Below are 26,117 nucleotides of genomic sequence, written 5' to 3'. Positions count from 1 at the left end.
GGAGCAACCCCCTGATTGGTTGAGCATGTTCAGAAACATGACCCTGGTAAGCCATCAAAACCAGTGTGTATCTGTCTGCTAATACTGGATTGGAATCAGTGTACTTTCTGTCTTCAAATGTACTGTACTGTGAAGCTTGTGAGTCTGTCTGTGTGTGTGTGTGTGTGTGTGTGTGTGTGTGTGGAGACCCTGTCTGCACATCACTAAGTCTGTGTGTGTTTTGTGTGTGTGTAGGTTTGTTTTGTGTGTGCGTGGACCCCGTCTGTAGATCACTGTGAGTGTGTGTGTCTGCGTGTGTGTGTGTGTGCGTGTGTGTGTGTGTCTGCGTGTGTGTGTGTGTGCGTGTGTGTGTGTGTGAATGAGCTCTATTGAGCAGCCAGTGCTTCCTGCCCTGCTGGCCACAGCTCTGTGGGCCTGTGGTACACTACCATGCTGTGTTGTGGAGAAAGAAGGCTTAGAATGGACCCAGTGAAGGCTACAGTATCACTGCGTGTGTGTGTGTGTGTGTGTGTGTGTGAGAGAGTGTGTGTGTGAGAGAGAGAGAGAGTGTGTGTGTGTGTATTGGAGGCTGATCCACCTGCTATAACTGGTTTGGTTGGCAGAATCAGGACAGCCTGGCCTATATGGCATGGTGTGTGTGTTCGTGCAAGCAAGAGCAAATGTGCAAAAGAGAGATAGTGTTTTGGGGCCAGGGGGTGTGCGTGTGTGTGTGTTTGTGTGTGTGTGGGGAGACACTGACAGAAGTAAAGTTTCAAACGAGGTTGGAGGGCAAGAGGTGGTGTATCCAAACACAGCTCCAATCTGTCTGCCAGACAGCTCTTAGAACAGAGCACACTGACTGGCTCTATACACACACACACACACACACACACCTCCTGTCTGACCATGAAACAAAGACACAGAGAAAAAGCTAGCAAGTGTGCGTGTGCACAACTATTATGCAAAATGTGAATGTTATTTGCATAGCACAGCCTATGCAGTGACTGGGCAAGAATGTATGAAGGTTGAGAGTGCGATGTCATCACAATGCGCACATTGGCATGTCATGGGACCAGTAGCATCTTATCACCTGCTGCAACACAACCCGAAATGAGCTCCAAACTAACAGAAGCCGACTGTCACTCCTTAAAACACAAAACGACCGTAAAACCAAACATCCCACGCATCCTACGAAAAAATTGCGTTAATATAGTGACATGATACATGATGACAACCAACTAAAACAGAAAATCCTCTTAGAGCTTAAATGTACATGTACTTAATTATCGTAAAGTAGCTTATCTTGCCATCCACAGTAATACATTCAGTTAGTGAAAGCTGGTTCCATGTCGATGTCCATGGACAATTTACCTCCGCAAACTATGCAAACTGTGCAAAGGCTCATTGGTCATCAGTCAGTGTGTCGCATCCTTCAGATGCTAGGGTAGAGAGGCTGACGGGAGGGAGGGAGGGACACCTGAGGGCCATGAACCCAGGGTGACCCGTGTCCTCTGCTCTCGGTGGGTTCAGTACAGCCCCTGTCAGGCTTAATCTCTCTGATCTGTGTCACCTGAGCTCTGAGCCTGCCCCACCTGAAGTGTGTGTGTGTGTGTGTGTGATGAGTTGACACCCTTCTTTTTAACCAATCCTCACCATATACTGACCCCTGCTTCGATCAAAGGGCAGATTATAGGGCAGTGAGGTCACAGGTAATCCGCTAGGTTAACAACCTATGTAACATAGTGCTACTCGTCACAACCCCAAATATAGGCCTGGATTATGTGTACATGTTAACCCAGTCTTTCTCTTCCTGTCACTTCGGCTCAGGGAGATTCTACTACAGGTCTACGTTGCCCTCTGCTGGTCAACCTGCAGCATCTCTCTAACGTTCAACGACGATAACACTACAACACAGCAACACACACACGTAGATCTGAAGAGCTTAGGTACCTTCATGCCACAGGCCAGCTCCATCGCGCACACACACCTAGATCTGAAGAGCTTAGGTACCTTCATGCCACAGGCCAGCTCCATCGCGCACACACACCTAGATCTGAAGAGCTTAGGTACCTTCATGCCACAGGCCAGCTCCATCGCGCACACACACCTAGATCTGAAGAGCTTAGGTACCTTCATGCCACAGGCCAGCTCCATCGCGCACACACACCTAGATCTGAAGAGCTTAGGTACCTTCATGCCACAGGCCAGCTCCATCGCACACACACCTAGATCTGAAGAGCTTAGGTACCTTCATGCCACAGGCCAGCTCCATCGCACACACACCTAGATCTGAAGAGCTTAGGTACCTTCATGCCACAGGCCAGCTCCATCAGCTTCTTAGCGTTTTCCTCTGACCGGTACCTCTTGGGAACCGGGACCCGGAAGTACTTGAGCGCCCCCTCGAAGTCTGTCTGGATCAGGTCGTCCTTGGAGGTCTGGAGGGCACGGAGACAGAACACGTGAGCAGGCCAGACACAACCCCCCTGTCCGGGCAAGTCTCTGAAGGCCTTCCCGAGGCACAGAGAAGTCAACCGCGTGTGTGTGTGTGTGTGTGGACGTGTGTAAGTGTCGCAAAAGACATGAAACTGGGCTTTTTGTCACTGGTCAGTTGCTGGGATGTGTACCTGCCAGCCTGTGTGTGTGTGTGTATATATACCGTATTTCTTCGATTAAACGTTGCAGCGTTTATTACACAATGTTCATTTTTGGTGCAGCGTATATTCGAGGGCGACGTTTAATTAGTGAGAGAGATTTAGTGAATTGTAGCTGCAGTGCGGCCATAGACAAACAAAGAATAGACAAGGAGGTCAAACACAAAGCCTAGTATAACATTGAAGCCGCGCGTTTAGTCGGGAGTAGCCAACCAGTGCGAACTATTCACACCGCTTTTACCAAGACCCCACTTACAATGCTTCATGGTCAATTAGGTGTGCGTGGGTAGTACTTTAACTGTCTCAAATACTCGTGTTCTACATTGTGTAGAAATCTGCAGCAATTTTTTAACCAATTAAATAACCGTTTTCGGATTTTTTTGGTGTGGAGCTTAATCGAGGGCGGCGTTTATTACACAATGTTCATTCTTGGTGCGGCGTTTATTCGGGGGCAGCGTTTATTTGAGGGCGCCGTTTAATCTAATGAAGAAAAGAGAACCAACTTACCCTCAGAAGGGCCAGAGCTACGTTGAAAATCACACTAATGCCCTGAGAGAGAGAGAGAGAGAGAGAGAGAGAGAGAGAGAGAGAGAGAGAGAGAGAGAGAGAGAGAGAGAGAGAGAGAGAGAGAGAGAGAGAGAGAGAGAAAGAGAGAGAGAGAGAGAGAGAGAGAGAGAGAGAGAGAGATAGAGAGAGAGAGAGAGAGAGAGAGAGAGAGGGAGGGAGGGAGGGAGGGAAAAATGCATAAGAAATCAATCACACGTAAAGAAATGCAAGTCTGCAGATGAGTGAGTAGGGAGTGTGTGTATGTGCGTGTGTGTGTACCTCACAGAGCAGCAGGTCAATGATATGGAAGACCATGTAGAGGGGGAACTTAGCGGTGAAGAGTGTGAGGAACCACTGGGAGGCGTACATGTGTGCCTCCAGGCCCACGTTCAGGAAGTGGTTATACAGGTCTGGGATATACTCCTGGGGAGGCAGAGAGACACAGACAGAGAGAGACAAAGAGGGAGAGAGAGAGCAGGAGACAGAGACAGAAATGTAGAGAGAGAGAGACAGAAAAGGGGAGAAGGGTCAACTCAACTGCAGCAGGCCGAGCAAATGTGTATAAACAATGTCGTGCGATAAGCCTTTCAACACACACACACACACACACACCTGCATGAGCCTCTCCAGCTGGAAGAACTTGCAATGTAGATCCTCAAAGTTCTGCTTGAAGAGGTCCCTGAGTCCGTAGTGGAACATGATCTTGACCAGAACGCTGAAGGCCTGCTCCTCTGGCATCTAGCCAGCAACATGAACACATTCAAACAGCACAACACACAGAGTATCAGCACTGGAGGAACACACGCACACCATGGTACAGTATAGACAGATGCAGAGTTCATCATAGACAGATGTACGGTGGGACTAGATGTATGGAGACGTAGGGACTGTGTGGCATGATGGAAGAACTCACGTGTAGCAGGAGCACTGCAGCGAGGAAGGACTGACCCTGACAGTAGCCAATCTCCTCATCATACACTGAGTAAGCCTGGAACAAAGAGAGCGAGAGAGGTTAACACTGAGCAGGCCAGTAACGCGAGAGAGAGAGAGAGAGAGAGAGAGAGAGAGAGAGAGAGAGAGAGAGAGAGAGAGAGAGAGAGAGAGAGAGAGAGAGAGAGAGAGAGAGAGAGAGACAGGTTAAGTAAGTGAGCGAGTCAGTGATTAACTGACTGACTATTTGACTGACTCGGGGACTGACTATTTGAAGGATAGCCCACTGAGCCAGACAGCCTTGAGTAATGAGCTGGCTCCCGGATATGGTCAATGACAGGAAGCAGGCGAGCTGTTCCAGGATATGGATTGAACTCCCTCTACTCCCTTGGAGGTCTGGCCCATTACTGAGTGGGAGAGCACACACTACCTGACTGACACACACTACCTGACTGACACACACACACACTACCTGACTGACACACACACACACACGCTCACACACATTCACGCTCACACACACTCCCACACACTCCCACTATTTGACTGATACACGCACACACTGCCTGATCTACTAGCTGGCTTGCTGTGTGTGAGCTGGTGGAACCCCAGGAAGACCAGTTCCTACATCCTCAGCTGCTAATGGAGGGACTGATCTGCTGCTCAATAATGCAGAGCAGTGATGTGAAGGCCCTGCAGCCCTGATCTGGTATTGATGAAGGCTGGTAGTGAGGGTCGCACACACACACACACACACACACAGCCAGACACACCGCCTGCTACCCAGAGATGGATCAGAGCCCTCTGGCTGGTACGTACACTCTCACACACACACACACACACGCACGCACGCACGCACTTCATTGCAGTGCAGTACCTTCTATCACATTGTCAAACCCACTGACACACTTCCCTCATTAAAGAGGGAGTCGGTCTCAACGTAATGAACTCAGCCTGGGAAGGTGAGGAGCAGGGGGAGCTTACAGCGGTAGCACACACACACACACACACACACACACACACAGTGCCCACCTTGCAAATCTTGTACAGTGAGTCCTGCCCGTCCCCGCCTGTGTCTTTGAAGTAGTCGTGGGCCGGGAAGGTCCGGTTGATGTCCCTGGTGATGGCGCTGTCCTGGGGCGACTCCTGGACGAGGAGGGGAGAGGGAGAGGGAGAGGAGAGGGGGAGAGAATTAGTCACTTTTCCCAAAGGAAGGATTACACCCTCACAGAGGCCTGGAGCAGCACAGGCACCAGTCACCTCCACCACCGAGGAACCAGAGGGACTGCAGTGGCGTGTGCTGTCCAGCAGGGGGCGCATGTTCCCTGAGTTCTATGGTCCTAGCCAGGCTGTGAGGACGAGCCCCGGGGGCCAGAGAGCTGGAACACCGTGTTCCTTCACAACCTCCCTGTCGGCCTGCTTCCTCCCTTCCTGCAGCAGCCGTACAGTCTGCCTGTCACACACACACACGCACGCACACCTGTGTGTGGACGTGTACGCATACACAAACTTCAATGTTTATGGTATGCTGGTTGCCTGGCTAGCTGGTTGGTTGGTTGGTTGATGGGCTGGCTTGCTGGCTGTCGGGGGTTTCTAGACAGCCTGCAGCAGGCATTGGGTAGCAGACCACTCCACCAGTTTCTCTGACCTCCTTTGCTACAGAGAGGTCCCAGGGGGGGGAAAAGAGAAGGAGGGGAGAGAGACAGAAGACAGAGAGAGAGAGAGAGAGACAGAGATAGAGAGAGAAGACAGAGAGAGAGACAGAAACAGAGAGAGACAGAAACAGAGAGAGAGAGAGAGAGAGAGAGAGAGAGAGAGAGAGAGAGAGAGAGAGAGAGAGAGAGAGAATCACAGAGACAGAGACAAAGAAAAAGGACAGAGCATTGGCCAACCTCTATTCAGCTGATCCCAAAGGGATTCTAAACCATGAGACTATTTATGACCACAGTCATGTGATTCAGAGACCAGGGGGAGCCAATCACCTGCCCCTGAGGGAGGCGAACAGAACAGTGGTCCCCAGTGTTGGTGGGTATCACAGGACCTACCTCCTGTGCTGTAAAGACCACTGGTCATTTGACCAATTTATAGATCACATGACCTCTGCTCGTTGGCCGTTTTGAAATGCAGCATCATCGGGGCAACTTAACTACAGTCATTAGCCAGAATGTCTGTGCATGTGTGTGTGTTACAAAGACATCTATGTGAATACACAATGTGTGTTAGTACTGTATCTGTGTTAATGTGTGACTCTTTATGCATGTTTCTATATTACGTAAATACAGTGGCTTCAGAAAGTATTCAGACTGCTTCACTTTAATTGTGTTGTACCATGTAATTGTAAATGGATAAAATTGCAATTGTTGCCATTAAGTCTCCACTCAATTACCCCAACCTTCAATACTTGTGAAATGGTAGAAGTTGGGAACAACCAGAACTCTTCCTAGATGTGTCTTGTCGGCCAAACTGAGTAACCAGGCAAGAAGACGTTTGGTGAGAGGTGACCAGAACCGGTCACTCTCAGAGTCCTCGGCAGAGAGGAACCTGCCGGACAGACGACGTCTGAGCAGATCTCCACCAATAAGGTGGTCATGCTTAAGCAGCTGGCAGGAAGCCACTCTGGAGAAAAAGCATAAAAAGCATTCAACAGAGGACTCTGGGAGCACGGGGGAGAGATTCTCTGGTAGGATATGACAGATGTCAACTAGCTGGGTAGAACTCCACGTGCTGTGTGTGACAAACACCAGGCACTGCTCATCAAGGCTAATGCCATCCCAACGGTGGTGAAGCAGGTGCATTTCATCCAAGTACACTTAAAAGTGGAGTCAGATGGCTGAGCGGTTAGGGAATCGGGCTATGAATCAGAAGGTTGCCGGTTGCGCCGTTGTGTCCTTGGGCAAGGCACTTCACCCTACTTGGCTCAGGGGGAAAGAAGTCCCTGTACTTACTGTAAGTCACTCTGGATAAGAGTATCTGCTAAATGACTAAATGTAAATCAAACAATAAAAGGTGCAAATAGTGAAGGGACATGAATGCTTTCTGAAGCCAGGTTGTGTCACGTTGCCTGTTAAACAAGCAGACGGGGCCAATATCCTGAGTGGAGTGAGTGGCTCCTTTTACACAGTTAGGCAACCTGCTGGTATTGTTCCATCTGCAGCCCATCAATAATGGAGGCAGCACGTTATCTGGGTCAGCTGGAGCTTCCTAGACACCACCGCAAACATACACCTCACACACCAAGCCACACACACACTTAACATACACCTCACACACCAAGCCACACACACACACTTTACACTCCCGGTGCCACCTGACCTGACCAGGGTCCATCACCAAGGCTGAAGCCTCCGAGAAACCCATTCAAGCCCCTGGACACACAGCTAGGTCACCCTGGGGAGGGTCTCTCCCCTCTGGGCCACCGTAGGAAGACCATGGAAGGCCACCATGCATTATTGATCCCCTATTTCCTGTCCACTCTGTCCAGTCTGTACTATACTACTATGTCATCCTCACGCCTCTGTCCCACATCACCTCTCCTCATACACACTGTAAAACACACACCAACGTGCTCACGCCCGGGTGCACAATACACAGTGCACAGCAGAGTAGGATCCATGCAAGTCGGTCCCCTTTCAACCATGAATCAATCTGCCTCCATTATTGATGCTCATACACACTGCCTGCTACCTATCTGGAACAGAAAATACTGTCAATTCATGATGGAGTGACTCACACACACAGTCACACACACACACACAAGCAACCCCCCCCCCCATCTTTCTCTCTCAAGGTTTCGTTAACGAAGAGACTGAAACGAAAAGAGAGCGAGCATGAGAACAAAGACAGGAAGAGAGGAAAAAGGAACAACACTTTTTCTTTTTTCATCCAACAACCCTTGCTTCCTCCTCCACACCCACACACACCTCCCCTCAGGTTGGTCTATGCTTCTGGACCTGTGTGTGTGTGTGGTTGTGTGTGGTCTTGTTTAACTACCCTTGTAGGGACCATAAATCCCCAACAAGTACAGTCAACTAAAAAAAGAAATTACCTTGTAGGGGATATTTCCTTGGGCCACACAACATCAAGTGCTATTCTGAGGGGGTTTAGGGTTAACATGACATGGATTATGGTTAGGGTTAGAGGTTAGGGATAACACAATTTTTAATGAGAGTGAATTGTCGGTACTCACTAGGAAAGTGAAACAAACCAGTGTGTGAAACTGTGTAACCCCATGTGTGTGTGTGTGTGTGTGTGTGTGTGTGTGTGTGTATGTGTGTGTGTATGTGTGTGTTTGTGTGTGGACCTGGTCTTTGAGGCGCTGTTCTCAAGCTCTGATAAGGATCCATATTTATGTTAGTCCCACTCAAAGCAGCTTATCTGGAACTCTTTAAAGAGGCTGCTGACATGAGAGCCAATTAGAGTGCACCTTCCAGGGGCCAGGCCTTCCCTCGCGTGATTGGGAGAGAAAACACAGGCTGTGATTGGTGGTGGTGGTGGGGGTCCAGAAGTGTGTGTGTGTGTGTGTTTTGTGTTTGTGTGTGTGTGTGTTTGTGTGTGCGTGTGTGTGTGTGGAGGTTGTAGAAAAGCAGGCGAGGAGGACGGGGCTTCCACAGGAAACACTTTACTGGTTCTTTCATTGTTTACAGGGCAGTTTCACCATGCCCTGACACAATGGCTGCTGGGACATTCTGTTAGTCTTCCTGGGGGAGGGGGGGGGGCAGTCAGGGACTAGGGCCAGTGTGTGGAGCCCAACTTGGGGTCTTTAAGTTTGAGCCACAAGCCTCAGCCGAACCCCAACCCCTACACCCAGATGTAAACCTCAGCCTCAACGCAGAGCTAAAAATAACCCCTGGAGGAAAGAAGCTCTGCTTCATCTGAAATGAGCCTGATTTCACACACACAGCAGCTCCAGTCAGTGTCCTAAGGATTCACTCAGTGTGTCCTGAGAATTCATTCAGCACATTTAGGAGAGGAGAAAAGGCAATTGTGGGTAATCTAACTTCCCATGAAATACAACTATCCCCAGTGATGGATTACACTCATAAAAACAGGCAGCCACACACAGACACACAGACACACAGACACACACACACACACATACACACACAGACACACACAGACACACAGACACACACACACACACACACACAGAACAACATGTTCACCTTATCTGAAGCCTACATGCTTTTCTCTGAACACAAAGTAACAAGCAGCAGGGGAAGCTGGAATATGTTTAGATAAGATCACATTTATTTTCTCAGTGCAGATATACCACAATATAAATACATCACTTTCAAGGTTCCATTCAGGACCATGACATCATCACCAAGCCTGGCGGTGAGGCACACTGTACACAGCCTCAGCTGCACAATATACACACAGAGACATACAAACACTCTGGGCTCTCACAGTCAACACCACTCGCTTTCAACCAGCATATTGACCTCATGAGTTTCATTATGGGTTTTTTATGCATTACAAACAACAATAAAACAGGAATCTCGTCGCATTTCGGATCTCTGGAACATTCTCTTCCTGACGGGATGTAGGACCAGCCACTTAGCTACTGTCATGAGCACTTCATTACGGGAAAATACATGGGAAATGATATTATAACATGACTATTAAGAGAGAGACAACAGCTACTGTGTCTCTAACCCTTGTGTGTGTGTTTTGTTATGTGTCTGTGTGTTTCTGTGTGTTTGTGTGTCCGTGTGTGTGAGGGGGGGGGGGGGGGGTGTTGTGGGTTCCAGTAAGGGTCTGCCCTCCTTCCTAAGCCTCGCCTCCATGTTCCCAGCGCCAGCCCGCCCGTCCCGGCGCGGCCCAGAGCCCCGGAGCGGTGCATTCTGGGAGCACGCCGCTTTCCCACAGGAAAAAGAGACGGGGAGGGCCAGGCCACGTCCTGCCATCCCAATTTCGTCGTCGCCCCCCCCCCCAAAAAAAAAAAAAAACATCACATCAACATCAGCTGTGCAGCCTTTGACCCTGTTCTGCCCGGCTTCCAGGGACTCGTACCACGAGGCTGGTGCTGGACGAGGAGGGAGTGATGAGGAGGGATGAGGAAGAGGAGGGAGCTGGAGTCTCTTTCTCAATTAACAACATCATAGAGGAGACCAGACACTTCCAATGCCTAGCGACCCTCCCTGAGGCGTCAGACATGAACTCACACACGTCTCCCCAGGGGGTAGAGCATTCTCGTAGTCATGGGAACCAAATCAAGCTGATCAAGAGGGATGCCTCTGGCAGTCAGCCTAAAGCGAAGAACAGTCCAAAAACAGAGTATGGCCTCATAAACGCACACACACACACACACACGCACACACGAACACATGGACAAACAGTGTATGATACCACCCAAAAAGAATCCTAGTATGGAGTTATCGTTCTTGGTTCCCAACAGACTTGAATAAGCCATGGAGCTTCTAGTAGGTCACCCTGGTGGTTCACCAGACACTGTCAGGCATTTCCACCAGGAACTCTGAAACTTTATTCATAGGTTGAAACGTAAAAGCCGTAGAAAATTAAAAATAATCATCAAGCATTTTGACAATAAGATGAAACCATTCACATTTGTTATTCAGACATGGTACGGATGGAAATCTGGTACATGTTTATCTCCGGTCCAGACTGAGTGACATGCATCCAAAATGATGCATCTTCTACTGGGATCACATCAAGGGTATCACTGACTGTGTGTGTGCATGTGTCTGTGTGTGTGTATGTGAGGGGGTCTGTTAAACCACCTCTCTCCTGTATGTCTCCATGCACTCATCTGCTCTGTTTCTCCCTCTCTATTACCACCTCCCTCACCTCTCCCCCCCGCTGCTCTCTCCCCCCCCCCAACCCTGTGTTGTAACAAGGAAGATGGGGGAACTGTTAGCTATTCTGTAGGCCGATGTTCCCCAACACACACACACACAACCAGGACATCGAACAGGTCTCCAGGCTTCTCCGAGCGTCACACACAGCACGGGAGAACTCCCTCCCTAAATGACGTACTTCTGAATCATCAGGGAATGGAGACCTGCTATCGGCAGATCAGGCTAGGTCACATGTAGAATCACACGCACACACGCACGTCTGTGAAAGGTCAGAGGCTGTCTTCGGAGCTTCTCCCTGGCTGCCAGGGCAGACCGGCATGGAGTCGGAGAATAGGTTGTTTGTCTGTTCTGTGTGTGTGTGTGTGTGTGTCCACATGCAACAAACTGACCGGAGGCAAATGTTACGCAATCACAGCGGAGATGAATGTAAGTAGATCCTTTGGAGGGGAACATGTAAATGTGGCCTTTTCAAATGGGGAGAAGAACATCTCTTTTACAGAGAGGCCAATTTGATCGAAAGGTCGGAGGTCGAACATGCGGCCAGCGGTGGCGCTGAAGACAAAAGAAGAAAGCGGAACGTTTGGAGATCTGCTTCCCCTCTCCACCGCCTGCTCCACTGGACAGGGACCCAGGTAAGGTAGAAAGCAGGAGCGAGAGCCAGGCCACCAGTCAGAACGCTGCTGCTTCAGTGATGAGGCTTGTTAACCGTTTCACTCCCTCTTTTTCTCTCCCCCTCCGCCCCCCCCCCCCCCCTCAAACCAAGCTGGACCTGCCCTGCGACATCCCATACCTTCTACTGTATTCTCTCACACACACACACACTTTGGTTCCACTGAAAGTGGTTAAACTATGAGTCCCATATGAGGCGGACCTCAGTAGTGTTCTTAAATAACACAGGTGGTCCTGCATTCAGCACAGACTGCTACAGTAAATATGGCACCAAAGACACAGTTTCATCCAGGACGAGACACAGTTCCAGATGTATTCCTCCCCAAGGAACAACGTTTGGTACAGTTTGTTTTTTGGCAAGTCACTGTGGAGTGGGTGGCCCTCATATTCCATAACACTCGCAATCGTCACGGCGATGCAAAGGTTTGACGCAGCCCATGCATTCCATGTCTGCAAGTTGTTAGCTTTACGTCGGAGAACCCTTTGCCTGCCTGCCTGGTTCCGGTCCTGCTCCTGGTTCCGGTCCTGCTCCTGGTTCCGGTCCTGCTCCTGGTTCCGGTCCTGCTCCTGGTTTTGGACCCAGGCAGGCCTGAACGAGGCAGAACTGATCCCTCTAGGAGGGGTAACACTCTCTCACTCCCTCAGAAACCCAAGAGGGTCATTACTCCATCTCTCCACTTCTCCTTTTTTCCTCCCTCCCTGGCCACAGGACGCTGCGTTACTCAACTCTGCGAAACAACAGCAGCTTTCTTCTTTCTTTCTTTCTTTCCTTCGGGCCATCCTTTCTTTCATCCATCCACCAATGCTCTCCCCCCGTCAGCGAGGGAAACTCTTCAGTAACGCGTCTTTCGCAAAGGCTAGCGCTAATAGTCCCACTGAAAGGCGTTTCCACGCTAAACGTGACAGGTGGTGTGGGAGCTGACCAGCGCCCCGCCCTGCCCCTGGCTGTAGCCCTGGCCGTACCCCAGGCCCTGGTCGATGGGCTTCTTGGCGTCCACGCGCTGCACGCAGAAGGAGCACAGGCGCTTCAGACCCTTCCGGAAGGCGGAGTTGGAGAGGCTGTAGATGAGGCAGTTGCAGAAGCTGTTGCTGATGGCCAGCCACGTGGTGAGGAAGGAGGCAGCCTGGTGGCGGTACACGCCGGCGCTCTCCAGAAGAAAGTAGAGGATGTAGGGCAGCCACAGGATGTAGAAGACGCTGGTGATGCGGAACAGCACCATGGCGTAGCGCTTGTCCGAGCCGGCCGGGGGCTCCCGCCGGGACGGCCCCTCTCCCGCCTCGCCGGCGGCGGGGCCGTAGCGGGCGCGGCGCTCGCTGATGTCGCGCGTGTGCTGCCGGCAGATCCGGAAGATGTTGGCGTAGGTGAAGCAGACGGTGAGGGCGGCGGGCGCGTACAGCAGCGCCACGATGAAGGAGGTGAAGGCGGGCCGCGTGGACCACGCCACGGCGCACCACTCCACCACGTCGCCGTGGTAGCCCGGCTTGCCCCAGCCGAGGAAGGAGGGCAGGAAGACAAGGGCCGAGTAGAGCCACACGAGGGCGATGCACGCCCGCAGGCGGCACGGCGTCACCAGCGTGGCGTAGGACAGGGGCCGTGTGATGGCCACGTAGCGGTCCACGCTGACGCACGCCAGCGACGCCATGGACACGCCCTTCAGCACGGAGACCATGTAGCCAAACACCTTGCAGGTGAGCTCCTGGTCCAGCCCCTCCAGGTGGCGGAGGAGGGACAGGGAGGGGATCAGGCAGCTGACCCCCACCAGGAGGTCGGCGTAGGCCATGGTCTGGATGAAGGCGCTGGTGGTGTGGTTGCTCAGCAGCGGGGCACAGTGGAAGACGAAGATCACCACCAGGTTCCCGGAGATGATGAGGATGGTGAGGAGGAGGATGATGGCCACCTCCAGGAGGCAGATGTTGAAGATCTGCGTGTAGCCCACCTCCAGGAGACAGAAGGGAAGGCTCTGGCTCAGGTTGAGCTCCAGGGTCCAGTTCATCGTGATAGGGGGAGGAGGGCGGGGCAGTACCTGGCAGGGCGCAGGGAGGCGGCGTAGCGCGAGCTCAGCCCAGGAGGGGGGGGCCGCGCTGGGGCTGTGTCCCTTTAGTCATCCTAGCCGCAGCTTCCAGACACCTGGACCGGAGGGAGGGAGAGGACTGGCTTTGGTGTTAGCCAGTTGGGGGGGGGGGGGGCAGGGGATCCCCAGGGAAGCCCTTAGGTGGAGACAGCAGTCCGACACCCCAAGCAGGGAGACAGGCGCAGATGGAACAGAACGCCCTCTGCTCTGCTCGACCCAAAAAGGAGGCTCAACGGCACAAAACTAAACGCTGAAACGGAAGAACCCAACTTGGGCAGAGGTAGTTTACAGGGATGTGCGTCCGTCAGTCCGTCCGCTGTTAGTCCGTGCTGCGCGGCAGAGCTACGGTTAGATGTCTAATCCCGGGCGATGACTCTATAGTCCATAACACGGCTTCAGACCAGGAGTCACAGACCAGGAGTCACAGACCAGGAGTCACAGACCAGGAGTCACAGACCAGGAGTCACAGACCAGAGGCTAACACGTCTTCTCTCTTTCCTGCTCCTGTACTCAAAACACAATGGGTCAGCCTCCAGAGAGTCCGTCTTGTTCCTCCCAAGGCGGGGACAGCCGGGGGAGTGTCTCTCCTCTCCTGTCCTCGGGTCTCCCCTCTGCCCCCTCCCAGGAGAGAAAAGACGTCGCTGACACAAAGCGGAGCGGAGCGGAACGGAAGGTGGCTGGCTGGCGTGTCTGGCTGGCTGGTGTTCCCCAGCGAGGATCCACTGTCTGGTGGTGGAACGAGAGAGGCAGGGGTGTAGCGAAACTGATACAGCCTCTCTTTCTCTTTCCAGAGTTTTCTTTTTTTTTTCTTCTTCTTTTCCTCTTCCACTATACCTCGCTCCTTCTCTTCTCTTCTCCTCTGTGGAGCTGAATCCGTCTTGCTCACCGTCTGTCTCTCTCTTTCCCTCCCTCCCTCCCTCTTTCTCTCTCCCTCTCCCTCTCTCTCTCTCCCTCCCTCTCCCTCTCTCTCACTGCAGCAGCAGTGGCAAGGTGGCTCCTCCCCTCTCTTCAGCTTCAGCCAATGATCGGGGTCCATCGGCCCCCTTCCCTCCCTTCCTCCACCTCTGATTGAACACATTGCCCTCCACCTTCTCTCACACACACACGCAGACTTACTCTCTCCCCTCCCCCAAACACAATTCTCTCAATAACACTCTCACGCACACACAATCTCACACTAATCTCACCCCCCCCTGATAGTCATTAATCCAGTCATCATTTCAAACACACCCATACTCTAGCTCATGAAAGACCCCCATCCTTGAACTGCCTCACCCTAGCCTTACTTTCGTAAATTTGGGATAAGCCATCTAATTGCGGACGGGTTGGTCTGGCAAGATATGACCGGGATATAAGTGTTGATACCAGTGATAAAAAATACCCATAGGTAAAAATAAAACATGTACACATAAATCATCATAAATAATCTGCCTAGTAGAATAATCCCTTTAGAATCTCTAATATGACTCCAACATGAGTTCTTATGATCATGTGAGGGGCTGGGGCTGGGTCTGGTCTGGATCTGGTCTGGTCTGGGTCTAATCTGGTCTGGGTCTGGTCTGGATCTGGTCTGGGTCTGGTCCGGGTCTGGTCTGGGTCTGGATCTGGATCTGGGTCTGGGTCTGGGTCTGGGTCTGGGTCTAGATCTGGATCTGGGTCTGGGTCTGGTTCTAGTCTGGATCTGGGTCTGGATCTGGTCTGGATCTGGTTCTAGTCTGGATCTGGAGGTAGTCTGGATCTGGGTCTGGATCTGGGTCTGGATCTGGTCTGGATCTGGTCTGGATCTGGGTCTGGATCTGGGTCTGGATCTGGGTCTGGATCTGGGTCTGGTTATAGTCTGGATCTGGAGGTAGTCTGGATCTGGGTCTGGATCTGGTCTGGATCTGGTCTGGGTCTGGATCTGGTTCTAGTCTGGATCTGGAGGTACTCTGGATCTGGGTCTGGATATGGTCTGGATCTGGTCTGGGTCTGGACCTGACGGGTCATCTGCAGTACAATGGCTGTAGCTGTTTCAAGGCCATGCCAGAATGTGTTGTTCTACAAACCGTCTCTTTCTTTTCCCTCATTTACCCCCGTCCCTTTCGCTCTCCCCCTCTTCGCCCTCCCCATCACAACAAAGCATGGGTGCGTTATGTTCAGTCGAGGGGTCACCCCCGTGCCCTTGTGTCCTACATACATGGGTGGTTTTCTGAGGTTGTTGTAAAGGAGCTTACTGTCTGGCCTGGATAGCTCCCAAAACAAACCCCTCTTCCATTGTCATGGAAGTATGTACTATGCTGTGCTACACTGTGCTGTACTGTACTATGCTGTACTATGCTGTGCTGTACTGTACTCTGCTGTACTATGCTGTACTGTACTGTACTCTGCTGTACTATACTATGTTGTACTGTACTATGCTGTACTATACTGTACTATACTGTACTGTACTCTGCTGTACTGTACTATACTGTACTGTACTGTGATATGCTATGCTATACTGTACTATGCTGTACTATGCTGTACTGTACTATGCTGTACTGTACTGTGATATGCTATGCTATACTGTACAATGCTGTACTATACTATATTATACTATACTATACTGTACTGTACTGTACTGTACTGTACTGTACTGTACTGTACTGTACTGTACTGTACTGTACTGTACTACGCTGTACTACGCTGTACTGTGCTACGCTGTACTGTGCTACGCTGTACTGTGCTATGCTGTACTGTACTGTGCTATGCTATTATATATTACTTCCCTAAAGGTCAGGTTGCCATCAGGATATTGCAGAAGTCAGCTGCTTAGAGGCTGGCCACTACTGGAATTCTACTGCTTTCAATGGCAAATCAAACCCCACAACGAGGCAGACATTTTCCAGCCTCCTTGTGTACTTCACAACATTGCTTACGTAATTCACATGAATCCTAACAAAACCAATTGTCCTCAGCAGACTCCGGTTTGTGTGTGCACATGTGTGCTAACACTCATTTCCTATCTTCCTTCGGGCCCTTCATCTGTGTTCGTGTCAGTATGTGTGTTTGTGTCAGTATGTGTGTGTGTGTGTGTGTGTCTGTGCCTTAAGTGTTCCGTGCACCTGCTCCTAGTTATCCCTACTTCACAAAGCCCATCATCTCCTGCTCGTCTGAGAAGCAGCACAGGCCACATGAGAGCCAGGCGCCCACAGCCCGGACACACAGGTGAGCCTGCGCTGCTCACACGGGCCTGGGTGGGCCGCTCGGCACAGCTGAGGACTTGTGGCAGGGCAGAGGATGTGTCCTGATAGATCCCCCCGAAACACAGAGACACACACACAGACACACACACACAGACAGACAGAGACACACAGAGACACACACACACAGAGACACACACACACAGACAGAGACACACAGAGACACACACACACAGAGACACACAGAGACACACACACAGACAGACAGAGACACAGAGATACACACACACAGACAGACAGACACAGACAGACAGAGACACACAGAGACACAGACAGACAGAGACACACAGAGACACACACAGACAGAGACACACAGAGACACACAGAGACACACACAGACAGAGACACACAGAGACACACACAGACAGACAGAGACACACAGAGACACACACAGACAGACAGAGACACACACACACAGAGACACACACACACAGAGACACACACACACAGACACACAGAGACACACAGAGACACACACACACAGACACACAGAGACACACAGAGACACACACACACACACACACAGACAGCACCCTGCTCCTCCTCCTCAGGGACCGGCTCCTTTGTGTTCCGTGCACCTCCTCAGGGCTCTACACGAGGAGCTAAGAATAGACTGTCTGAGAGGTGGGGAGACCATCCGCAGAACGGGGGGAGGTGGGAGAGAGAGAGGTGGAGGGGTGGAGGGTGGAGGGTGAAAAGAGAGAGACAGAGAGAGAGGTGGAAGGAGGGTGGAGGGTAAAATGAGAGAGAGACAGAGGTGGAGGGAGGGTAAAAACAGAGAGACAGAGAGAGAGGATGGAGGGTAGAGAGCGAGAGAGAGCGAGAGAGCAAGAGAGCGAGAGAATGCTCTGGCTGGTGTATACACGGTTGCCACATCTGTTCACGTCTGTCCCGTTAGCTCTATACACTGAGCACCTCCTCCCAACACTGTGAACCTGCCTGGCGTAGCGTTAGCGTGTGGCTACAGGCTAGGTGCTGCACATGTGTCCCAGCCTGCCTCCGCCGCTGGGCTGTGAGGTGAAGCTAAGCTAAGTCTTTCTTTCTTCCAGAGGCACGGATGACAAAAACACCAGCGGTCGCTAGTTAGCTCAATCCCTCAATGTCATGGCAATGGTAATGGTGACGGTAGCCAGCGGGGCCAGTCATGACCATTATGTGTAGGTTTAAATCCATAAAACGGACACTGTTATGGGCTTGACACCATTAGCATGTCAATATGGCGAATAAGGTCACAACCTCACCGGACGCAGCGACGCTCGTCTAACTCTGTTGAGGAGGGGGGGGGTGCAAGGTAATGCAGGTCCGGGAGGGTTCCCGTGGAGTGGACTAGGGGGTAGACGGGCTGGCAAACAGGTCGAGCATTGTGGGAGTGTTTGTTTTTGGTCCCAGGACGGGGTTGAGGCGGCGGGGTGTGGGTGGGACCGGGGTGTGCATAGTGGAGCGAGTGGCCGGTTTGGTCTGATATGGGTGTGTTTATGGACACAGTCACACAGGAACATCTGGAGACAGTATGGAGATGGTGTTGGATAGACTAGAGATGAGTATGGACTTCACACACACGTTCTCACACACGCGTACACACACACACAGTGACCATGGATATTAATCTTGCAATAAACACAGGAGCATGTGGCTAGCAGCAGACAGAAGTGTAGGAGGGGGATGGGCTAACTAATCACATGGTCACTACACACACACACACACACAAGGCCTGGAACTGGAACAGGTCGAACAGTATCTACCTAAGGACTTAGCAAGATCAACGGTGCCCTGTGGGAATCAAACAAGCACCCTGCATGATAAGAATCTGTTTACAGAGAGAGAGAGAGAGCGAGAGAGAGAGAGAGAGAGCGAGAGAGAGAGAGCGAGAGAGAGAGAGAGAGAGAGAGAGAGAGAGAGAGAGAGAGAGAGAGAGGGGTAAACAGAGAACGTGTGTGGAAGCGAGATAGAGGCAGAGGATGAGCAGCCTAGCTGCTTGCCTGCAGTGTGAACACGCGCTGGTCCAGGGCCAGGCCTGACAGGTCGACCTCATGAGAGGGTGGGGCTGAGGATGGGGGGGGGGGGTCACTGTGGGTTTAGAGCACAGTACCTCCTGTCCACACAAGAGAACACACGTGTCTCCATCCAGCTCGATCTGCTTGACTGGCCAAACACTGGAACAAGGACACAAGGACAGGGAACAAGAAGTACCGCGTGCACACACACACACACACACACACATACACACACACAGTCTATGGGATGGTATGTACCAGTACCAGCAAACAAACAGTTTCTAGACAGGAGAGAGAAATTGAAAAGATAAGGTTCCTCGTTCAGCTACAGTGAACTAGTCAAACACGGTTGACTCCTGTGGTGTCCCAGCTGTGCGGCTTCATTCGACACATGCCCCTGAGGTTGCTCAGGGGCCAAGGACACCGCCGGCCCCTCCCTGAACTAACGCAGGACTACAGTCTAGCCGCACACAAAGGAGCCGATACAAGATTAGAACCCCTTTTTTATTTATTCTAAACGCCGATGATGTCATGACCTGAAAAGTTGTGTCTGGATTAGGAGTGGCGGGGTCTGCAACTTCACGTTAGAGCATATCGCAGGCCTACAAGCCTACGGGCCGACACCAAACAGCTGCCACAATCACGGCACCCATAAAAACAATTAGGCAGGAGAGAACGAGGATAGGGCAGGGAGAGAGGGGAGAACCGGGGAGAGAGAAGGGAGGCCGAGGAGAAGGAGAGAGGGAGAGGGAGAGAGGAGCAGGGGGAGGGGAGGGAGATGAGGGAGGGAGATGAGGGAGGGAGGATCTTGTTGACACCTGGGACCCACGCAGGCAGCCGCGGGATGTTGCCGTTACATAATGGCAGTGAACATGCCGGCTGAGGCCAGGGGGCTGGGGGTACCACAAGTCACCTCCCATTTACACACACACAGACTCCCTCTCCGCTTGAGGCTGGCAATGTACAGTCAACAGATCATTTTACAATCCTTTTTAGACAGAGCATTTATAGCCCCACAACTCATCCTCTTTTTACCGTGAAACTTGTTCTGCAGCCAGCGCGAAACAAAACAAAAGCCTATATTGTTGCGCAACACTGTGTTCTCGTCCAGCTTCCAACACGACTCATATGGAACTATCTAGAAGTCCAGAGATGACACAGCGTGAAGCCATCTTGTGATTGTGCATCACATGACTCCTGAAAAATGTCTCTGTGTTTGTGTGTACATACTTACAACAAAATGTGTTTTTAGTTTCCACTAAATACTATTCATATGTCTAAATTAGATTCCACTGAGCCTATTGACTAAGGAGGTCAGATGAATGGACCAAATTAATGGATTCTACTGCCATCAACAAATCAATCACACACACACACGACTTAAGAACCATTACTGATTAGCCAGTACATGGAATGAGATCCTTTAAGGTTGCCAGGTTCTTTGGATGGGGGTTTGGGGGAGTGAAAAGGTTTTCAGATGCCAGATCGCCATGGCAGTTGTGCTGGCGGAACAGGGCTGGTGCCAGGTCACAGGGGGGGCGGGGATGAGGGGGCGGGGCCTACCTTGGTGATGAGGGTGCGGTACTCCTCCACCTGATGGTCGTTGTTATGGCAACCGGCCAGGAGCTGCCACACCTCTCCGCGGAGCGCCTCGGGAACGCCACTACGAACCAGGCCCGGGAGCTGCTTGGGGCGCACTGATAGGTTCAGATGCCTGGTGGGCGGGGCAGAGGGGTGGGGATGAAAAACTGGTGTGAACATTGGTGAACTCACCACAGCATTCATGTCATAACATCCTGTCCATGTTGTATACTGGACAGACCAAAGGAAAGAGCGAGAGGAGAGAGACGAGAGAGAAGGAAAGAGAGAGGAGAGAGTGAGAGGAGAGAGAAGGAAAGAGAGAGGAGAGAGTGAGAGACAAAGGAAGAGCGACTAGCGAGAGAAAAGGGGGGAATAGAGAGGCCTTCCAAGCAAATCCCCTGCAGGCTTTTCCCAGAATCCTCAGAGGCAGTGACATGGTCCTCTGAAATGTTCCAATGTTCCACAGAGACCCCTCACTTTTTCTATCCCATAATATTATGATGTACTGTTTGCCTTTTTTTCTTGCTTTCATGTTATGTTTGCATGTTCCGAGTGCTTGGTTATGCAACACGTGTCATTCCTGCCAAGTGATGTCACTGAAACCAGACATGGTCCAGAGGGGAGCTTGGAGAATACTCCCTGCCCATCTCTCACCCTCACCCCGCCCATCTCTCACCCTCACCCTGCCCAACTCTCACCCTCACCCCGCCCAACTCTCACCCTCACCCTGTCCGACTCCCACCCTCTCCCTGCCCATCTCTCACCCTCACCCTGTCCGACTCCCACCCTCTCCCTGCCCATCTCTCACCCTCACCCTGTCCGACTCCCACCCTCTCCCTGCCCGACGCCCTCTGCCAACCCTGCTAGTTTCCCAAGAACTGTTTTCTGTTTCAGTCAGCACATGAATTCTCCTGAGAGAGAGTGGCTTCGCAGGAAGGCCTGGTGATAATATCTAGATATCCAGAGAACGCAGAACTGGTGACCATCACCGGTTTTCTTTCGTGTGAACCGAGAAGCTGTATCGCTAATACATGATGGAGGCTGCCAGAGGTTTGGAGTAATGCTGACAAAAGCAACACAAATCCCCACTTGAGAACGAGGCTCAATACCCTCATCTGCCAGTCCTCTTGTGTGGTAACACATCTACTCCACTACTCTCTGACTAGAGGCCATTTCTAAAGTATGGGGATTCATCTGTCTTTAAAAACAGTAAACAAATAAGACATCCCCTTATCCTCCATATGTGTGTGGTGTGTGTGTGTGTGTGTGTGTGTGTGTGTGTGTGTGTGATGTGTGTGTGCATTTACAAAAGCAGGATGCAGGCAAACTGCAGATGTGGCCATCAGTTTACAGCACAGACCGAAGCTACTAAGCGTCTCTAATTAAATTCCAGAACTACTTTTTTTTATTTAATTCATCACGAGGTTTTGATGAGGAACAATGAGAGAAGGGCCAGAAGGGAATTTATCTTAATAAGCTGGTTATCTAAACGCAAAGCCCCCTTCAATCTTCTCTCTCCTCCCTCTGCCCCGCTTGTTCTCATTCCCCCCCTTCCCCTTTATCACTTTATGCTCCTAGTCTTCCACTTTCACTTATTAAAATATCTATCACATTTTCAAACCCATGAATGACTTCCAAAATTAACAGAGGTTGTGTGTGTGTGTGTGTGTGTATGTGTGTGTGTGTATGAGTGTGTCGTATAGCACAGGCGTATATGACGTATATGAGAGTGCTTGTATGTACATTTGAATGTACGTGTGCATGTACAGTACCAGTCAAAAGTTTGGGGAAAATGTGTCCAAACTTTTGACTGGTACTGGATGTGTATGTGTTTATGAGTGTGTTTAGAGTGTGTGTGTGTGTGTGTGTGTGTGTGTGTACCATTTGGACAGCAGGTCGCCCCAGGTCTCCAGAATCTTCTCTGCACACTCCTTGGAGACATCCCCAGACCCACTCAGTAGCGGCTCGTCATTGTCTGAAACACAAACAGGAGTGGAGATGAATCACAGATGCACTCTTCTTCACTAAGCTTGTGTACTGGACTATAGGGCTGAGACCACAGGGACAGGCACAGGGTACTTAATAGCGCTGCATTTCTAGTGTTAGTTTGTAGGCTAAACTACACTTTGGCTACGTACGGCTGAGATAGAATAAGCAAGGCTAGGTTAAGCTAGGCTAATCGTGGGTAAGCTAAGCTATGCTATGCTGGGCAAGGGTAGGCCATGCTAGGCTTATGTGTGTCTGGGAAAAGATCCCAGAAACACCAATGAAGAGCCAGACCGAGCAGCACATAAACCCCCATGTATGCTGAGAGTAAACCAGACCAGATATCAACACAGCCAGAATAACTGCCCCAGAGGGCCTACACTGGGCTGAAAGAGATTCCGGATTTTAATGCGTCCTCACCGGAGGAATTCAAAGGAGCCCAGATGTACGCCTCGCCTGTCTAAATCACATTCAGTTCCCCCCCCCCAAAAAAAACAGGGTATAGAGATGAGTGTATTTGGGGGTGCGGGGGTCGGAGAGAGGGCTGCTTGCGACCTACCCTCCTCCTCCTCGTCCTCGGGGGGGAGGGCGCCCCGGAGCCGTGGGGGGTGGACTGCAGGGGGCTGGCCGTGGTCTTCCTCCTCTCCCTCTCCGCCTCACTCTCCAGGCTCAACACCTCGTACAGCGTGTCCTTCCCACTCTTACGCTCCCGTCGCTCCATCTGTGGGGGGGGGGGGGGGGGGCGGCACTGACTCACCGTGTTTGGAGACATGAGGAACGATACTGCAGACGTCCATATTCCAATTATAAAGGGGTTATATCGCCTTATGTTGGCTTGGGGAGGGGGCTTATATGAGGTGAGCGAGTGCGTGTTTTTCTAACCAACCGTCGTTTGGGGGAATAAGTCCTGGTGCGTGTATGTGTGCGTGTGTGTGGGATTTGAACCTTGTGGTAGAAGCGTGGAGGTGCGTGTGTGTTTTTCAAACCTGTCGCAGCTTCAGGTAGAAGGTTTCTGTGTAGCTGCGCTTGCTGAAGGGCCAATACAACCTCTCGCTGGGCGAGCACACCCTGACCCTGGTCTCCAGGAGGAAGCGCACGGGCTCCTCCACCTCCGTGATCACCAGGTCCACCGCCGTGGTCATGTACATGAACTTATCTGTTGACCGCAATATGACCCCATCGTCAGCCCTGCGGTGCAGCACACGGCCCTAACATGTCTGCTGGCCAGCAGCAGCAGCAGCAGCAGCAGCAGCAGCGGACGTACCTTTGGGGGTCTCCTCGTTGACGGCTTGGAACTGAGGCGTCTTGGGGTTCCAGCTTCCTGTGATGATGTAAGACTTCCCGTCGGAACTCTTCCCCATCGACTCCTGGAGAGGGAGAGAGGGAGAGAGGGAGAGAGGGAGAGAGAGAGAGAGAGGGAGAGAGAGAGCGAAGGAGGACAGAGAGAGGAAGAAAGAGGTAGATGGGGGGAGAGCGAGAGAAGAGAAGAAGTAGACTGATATTGTCAACGACGGTAATAAGATAGGAGAGCTAGGGTAGGATGAGGACATGGAGGAGCCCCGGCCTCCGTGTGATGTGAGAGCAGAAGGTGGTGTAGGATGTGGAGCTGGGGGTGGGGGAGGGGGGCAATGTGATGTGTGGAACACAGAACAGAACCATACCAGGTCTAACAAGTGCATGTCACTGTTCTTCACGTTCTTCCCTGGGCTCAGCAGAAGGCCAAAACACCTGCCACACACACACACACACACGTGGAGAGCGAGAGAAGCAGAAGACAGGAAAAAAAACATTGTACCTATTAAATTGTAGTCATCACACCTCCGTTCACTATTAATATGAACTGTCTGGACCCATATGATATGACACAGAACAGGGCATGGAATATTCCGGATCCCTCCATCCTCTCACGGCCTCACACCCACCCCCCCAAAGCTCCATTTAGGAACAGCATGTTTGCCAGGAGGTGACACGGGGCTGAAACAGTTTTATGACCCGGGGAGAATGAGCAGGCTTGGTAGGAGGACACATCTGTCATGCTCTCTGGAGCGGGCTGGGACAGCCCAGTGGACAGACACCGAGCATGTTTATCATTGATACGTGAATGATGGGCTGTTAACACTGCAAAAGGAACCTTCTTTCCTGGTCTCCTTTTTTGGGAGAGGGGGGGGGGGTACTACATGTAGTCATTTATCAGACGCTCTTATACACAGCGACTTACAGTAAGTACAGGGACATTCCCCCCGAGGCAAGTAGGGTGAAGTGCCTTGCCCAAGGACACAATGTCATTTTTCACAGCCAGGAATCGAACCGGCAACCTTCTGATGAATAGCCCCATTCTCTAACCGCTCAGCCATCGGACATCTCTCATTTGAGTAGGCCAGGTGAACTGCTAACTCCCTATTGGACGGTTACCTTTCTATGGCCAGCTCCTTGTTTGTCGTCTGCTGGACGTAGATGACAATCTTCTTGTCCATGCCGGGCCGCAGCTTGAAGCTCTGCCTGTCTTTGTCCTTGGACACGGCACTGGAGGAAAGAGAGAGTGAGTGAGTGAATGAGTGAGTATGAGAGAGAGAGAGAGAGAGAGAGAGAGAGAGAGAAACACTGATGGGAGTCCAGAGTTTTCCACGAAACAGTCGGATGTGAGGAAGCTAAATACGTCCCCCTAGTTCAAGGCTCAGATCACCCGGAACGATGGGAACTTCACAGTCTGCCTCCTGCTTTGATGGGCGGCTACTTAACCGTCTCTGGAGGAGGGGATCCCTCTCTGAATTGCTCCTCCCAAGGTTTCTTCCATTTTTTCTCCCGTTGGGAGTTTTTCTGGGAGTTTTTCCTTGTCTTCCTTGAGGGTTTAGGTTGGTTGAGGGGCAGTTCTATGGGCGTATGTGAAGCCCTCTGTGACATGCTTGCGTGTAAAAAGGGCTATACAAATAAATTTGATTTGATTTGATTTGATTTATTCAACATGATCAAAAGAGGCCTCTTTATTCCCTAAGTCACAAACCATCTATGAGAAATACACACACACCAGCAAACCAGGAGCGCAAAGAAGTGAATGACTACAGACAAGGTTTTACAGTTTGCGGTCAAACATGAGGCCCTCCTCAAATGAAATCCAGAAGAGATCTGGGGATGAGGTCATGGATCCACCTGGGTGCACACAGGCGGAGACACGCCAAGTCTGCCAGCTCCTTCAAGGGAGGAATCAACCCGGGGTCATGATGCACTCGCTCATTTGCACGTCATTAGGGTCCACCTTCTGTAGGGGATGCCGGCACAGCTGTTTCTATCAAGTCTCACCCTCTAACCAATCATATGTAGATCACTGCCACACGCACAGAAAACAAATCTGAGGCTTTTGAGTGCTGTGTCTCTCTCATGCGTTTCTCAGCATTTTCACAGACTTGCCTATCACTAGCGTGTGAGAACTGAGCTTCAGATCTAAACATTCCACAAATAATCACCCGAGATTTAATGAGCAGGAAATATGCGTCTGTCTAAAAATATCCACCACTTTCCCCCCCCCCTCCGAACAAGCCATGTATAGTCTGTGGCTGTTTGGACGTTTATTTCTGAGGAAGTGACGGGTCTGAACAGACATAACACACAGCAGTCAGAACAAGGATGTGTCAGGAGAGAAGCACGGAGCGAGACAGAGAGAGACAGAGAGAGAGAG

General features: G+C 51.3%; 2 protein-coding genes across 4 annotated transcripts in view; both read right to left on the bottom strand.

Annotated features, from left to right (window-relative positions):
• The window catches only part of rabgap1 (RAB GTPase activating protein 1), a 41,543-nt gene that overhangs the window by 4,304 nt on the left and 11,122 nt on the right, over window positions 1-26,117 (bottom strand). The window contains exons 1-8 of one of the 3 annotated variants that reach the window (XM_084687149.1): window positions 22,340-22,433; window positions 20,441-20,591; window positions 5,139-5,252; window positions 4,090-4,164; window positions 3,789-3,914; window positions 3,456-3,599; window positions 3,138-3,179; window positions 2,286-2,414 (exon numbers count right to left, since the gene is read on the bottom strand). In XM_084687149.1, the coding sequence (XP_084543275.1) occupies window positions 2,286-2,414; window positions 3,138-3,179; window positions 3,456-3,599; window positions 3,789-3,914 (441 nt within the window). In that variant the 5' untranslated portion in view covers window positions 4,090-4,164; window positions 5,139-5,252; window positions 20,441-20,591; window positions 22,340-22,433. Of the gene's footprint in view, window positions 1-1,929; window positions 2,258-2,285; window positions 2,415-3,137; window positions 3,180-3,455; window positions 3,600-3,788; window positions 3,915-4,089; window positions 4,165-5,138; window positions 5,253-20,440; window positions 20,592-22,339; window positions 22,434-23,003; window positions 23,166-23,430; window positions 23,601-23,708; window positions 23,812-24,105; window positions 24,173-24,856; window positions 24,968-26,117 lie in introns of those variants that run through there. The other 2 variants (XR_014740941.1, XM_084687150.1) reach the window with 2 other exon arrangements.
• On the bottom strand, window positions 11,696-14,541 carry LOC146236158 (putative G-protein coupled receptor 21). The gene has a single exon (XM_084686196.1). The coding sequence runs from the start codon at window positions 13,585-13,587 to the stop codon at window positions 12,487-12,489; it is 1,101 nt and encodes a 366-aa protein (XP_084542322.1). The 5' UTR covers window positions 13,588-14,541; the 3' UTR covers window positions 11,696-12,486.

The sequence above is a fragment of the Hypomesus nipponensis genome, chromosome 22, assembly GCF_054491055.1.
Source record: "Hypomesus nipponensis isolate SF chromosome 22, ASM5449105v1, whole genome shotgun sequence".
NCBI lineage: Eukaryota > Metazoa > Chordata > Actinopteri > Osmeriformes > Osmeridae > Hypomesus > Hypomesus nipponensis.
This window is presented reverse-complemented; position numbering and strand designations above follow the sequence as displayed.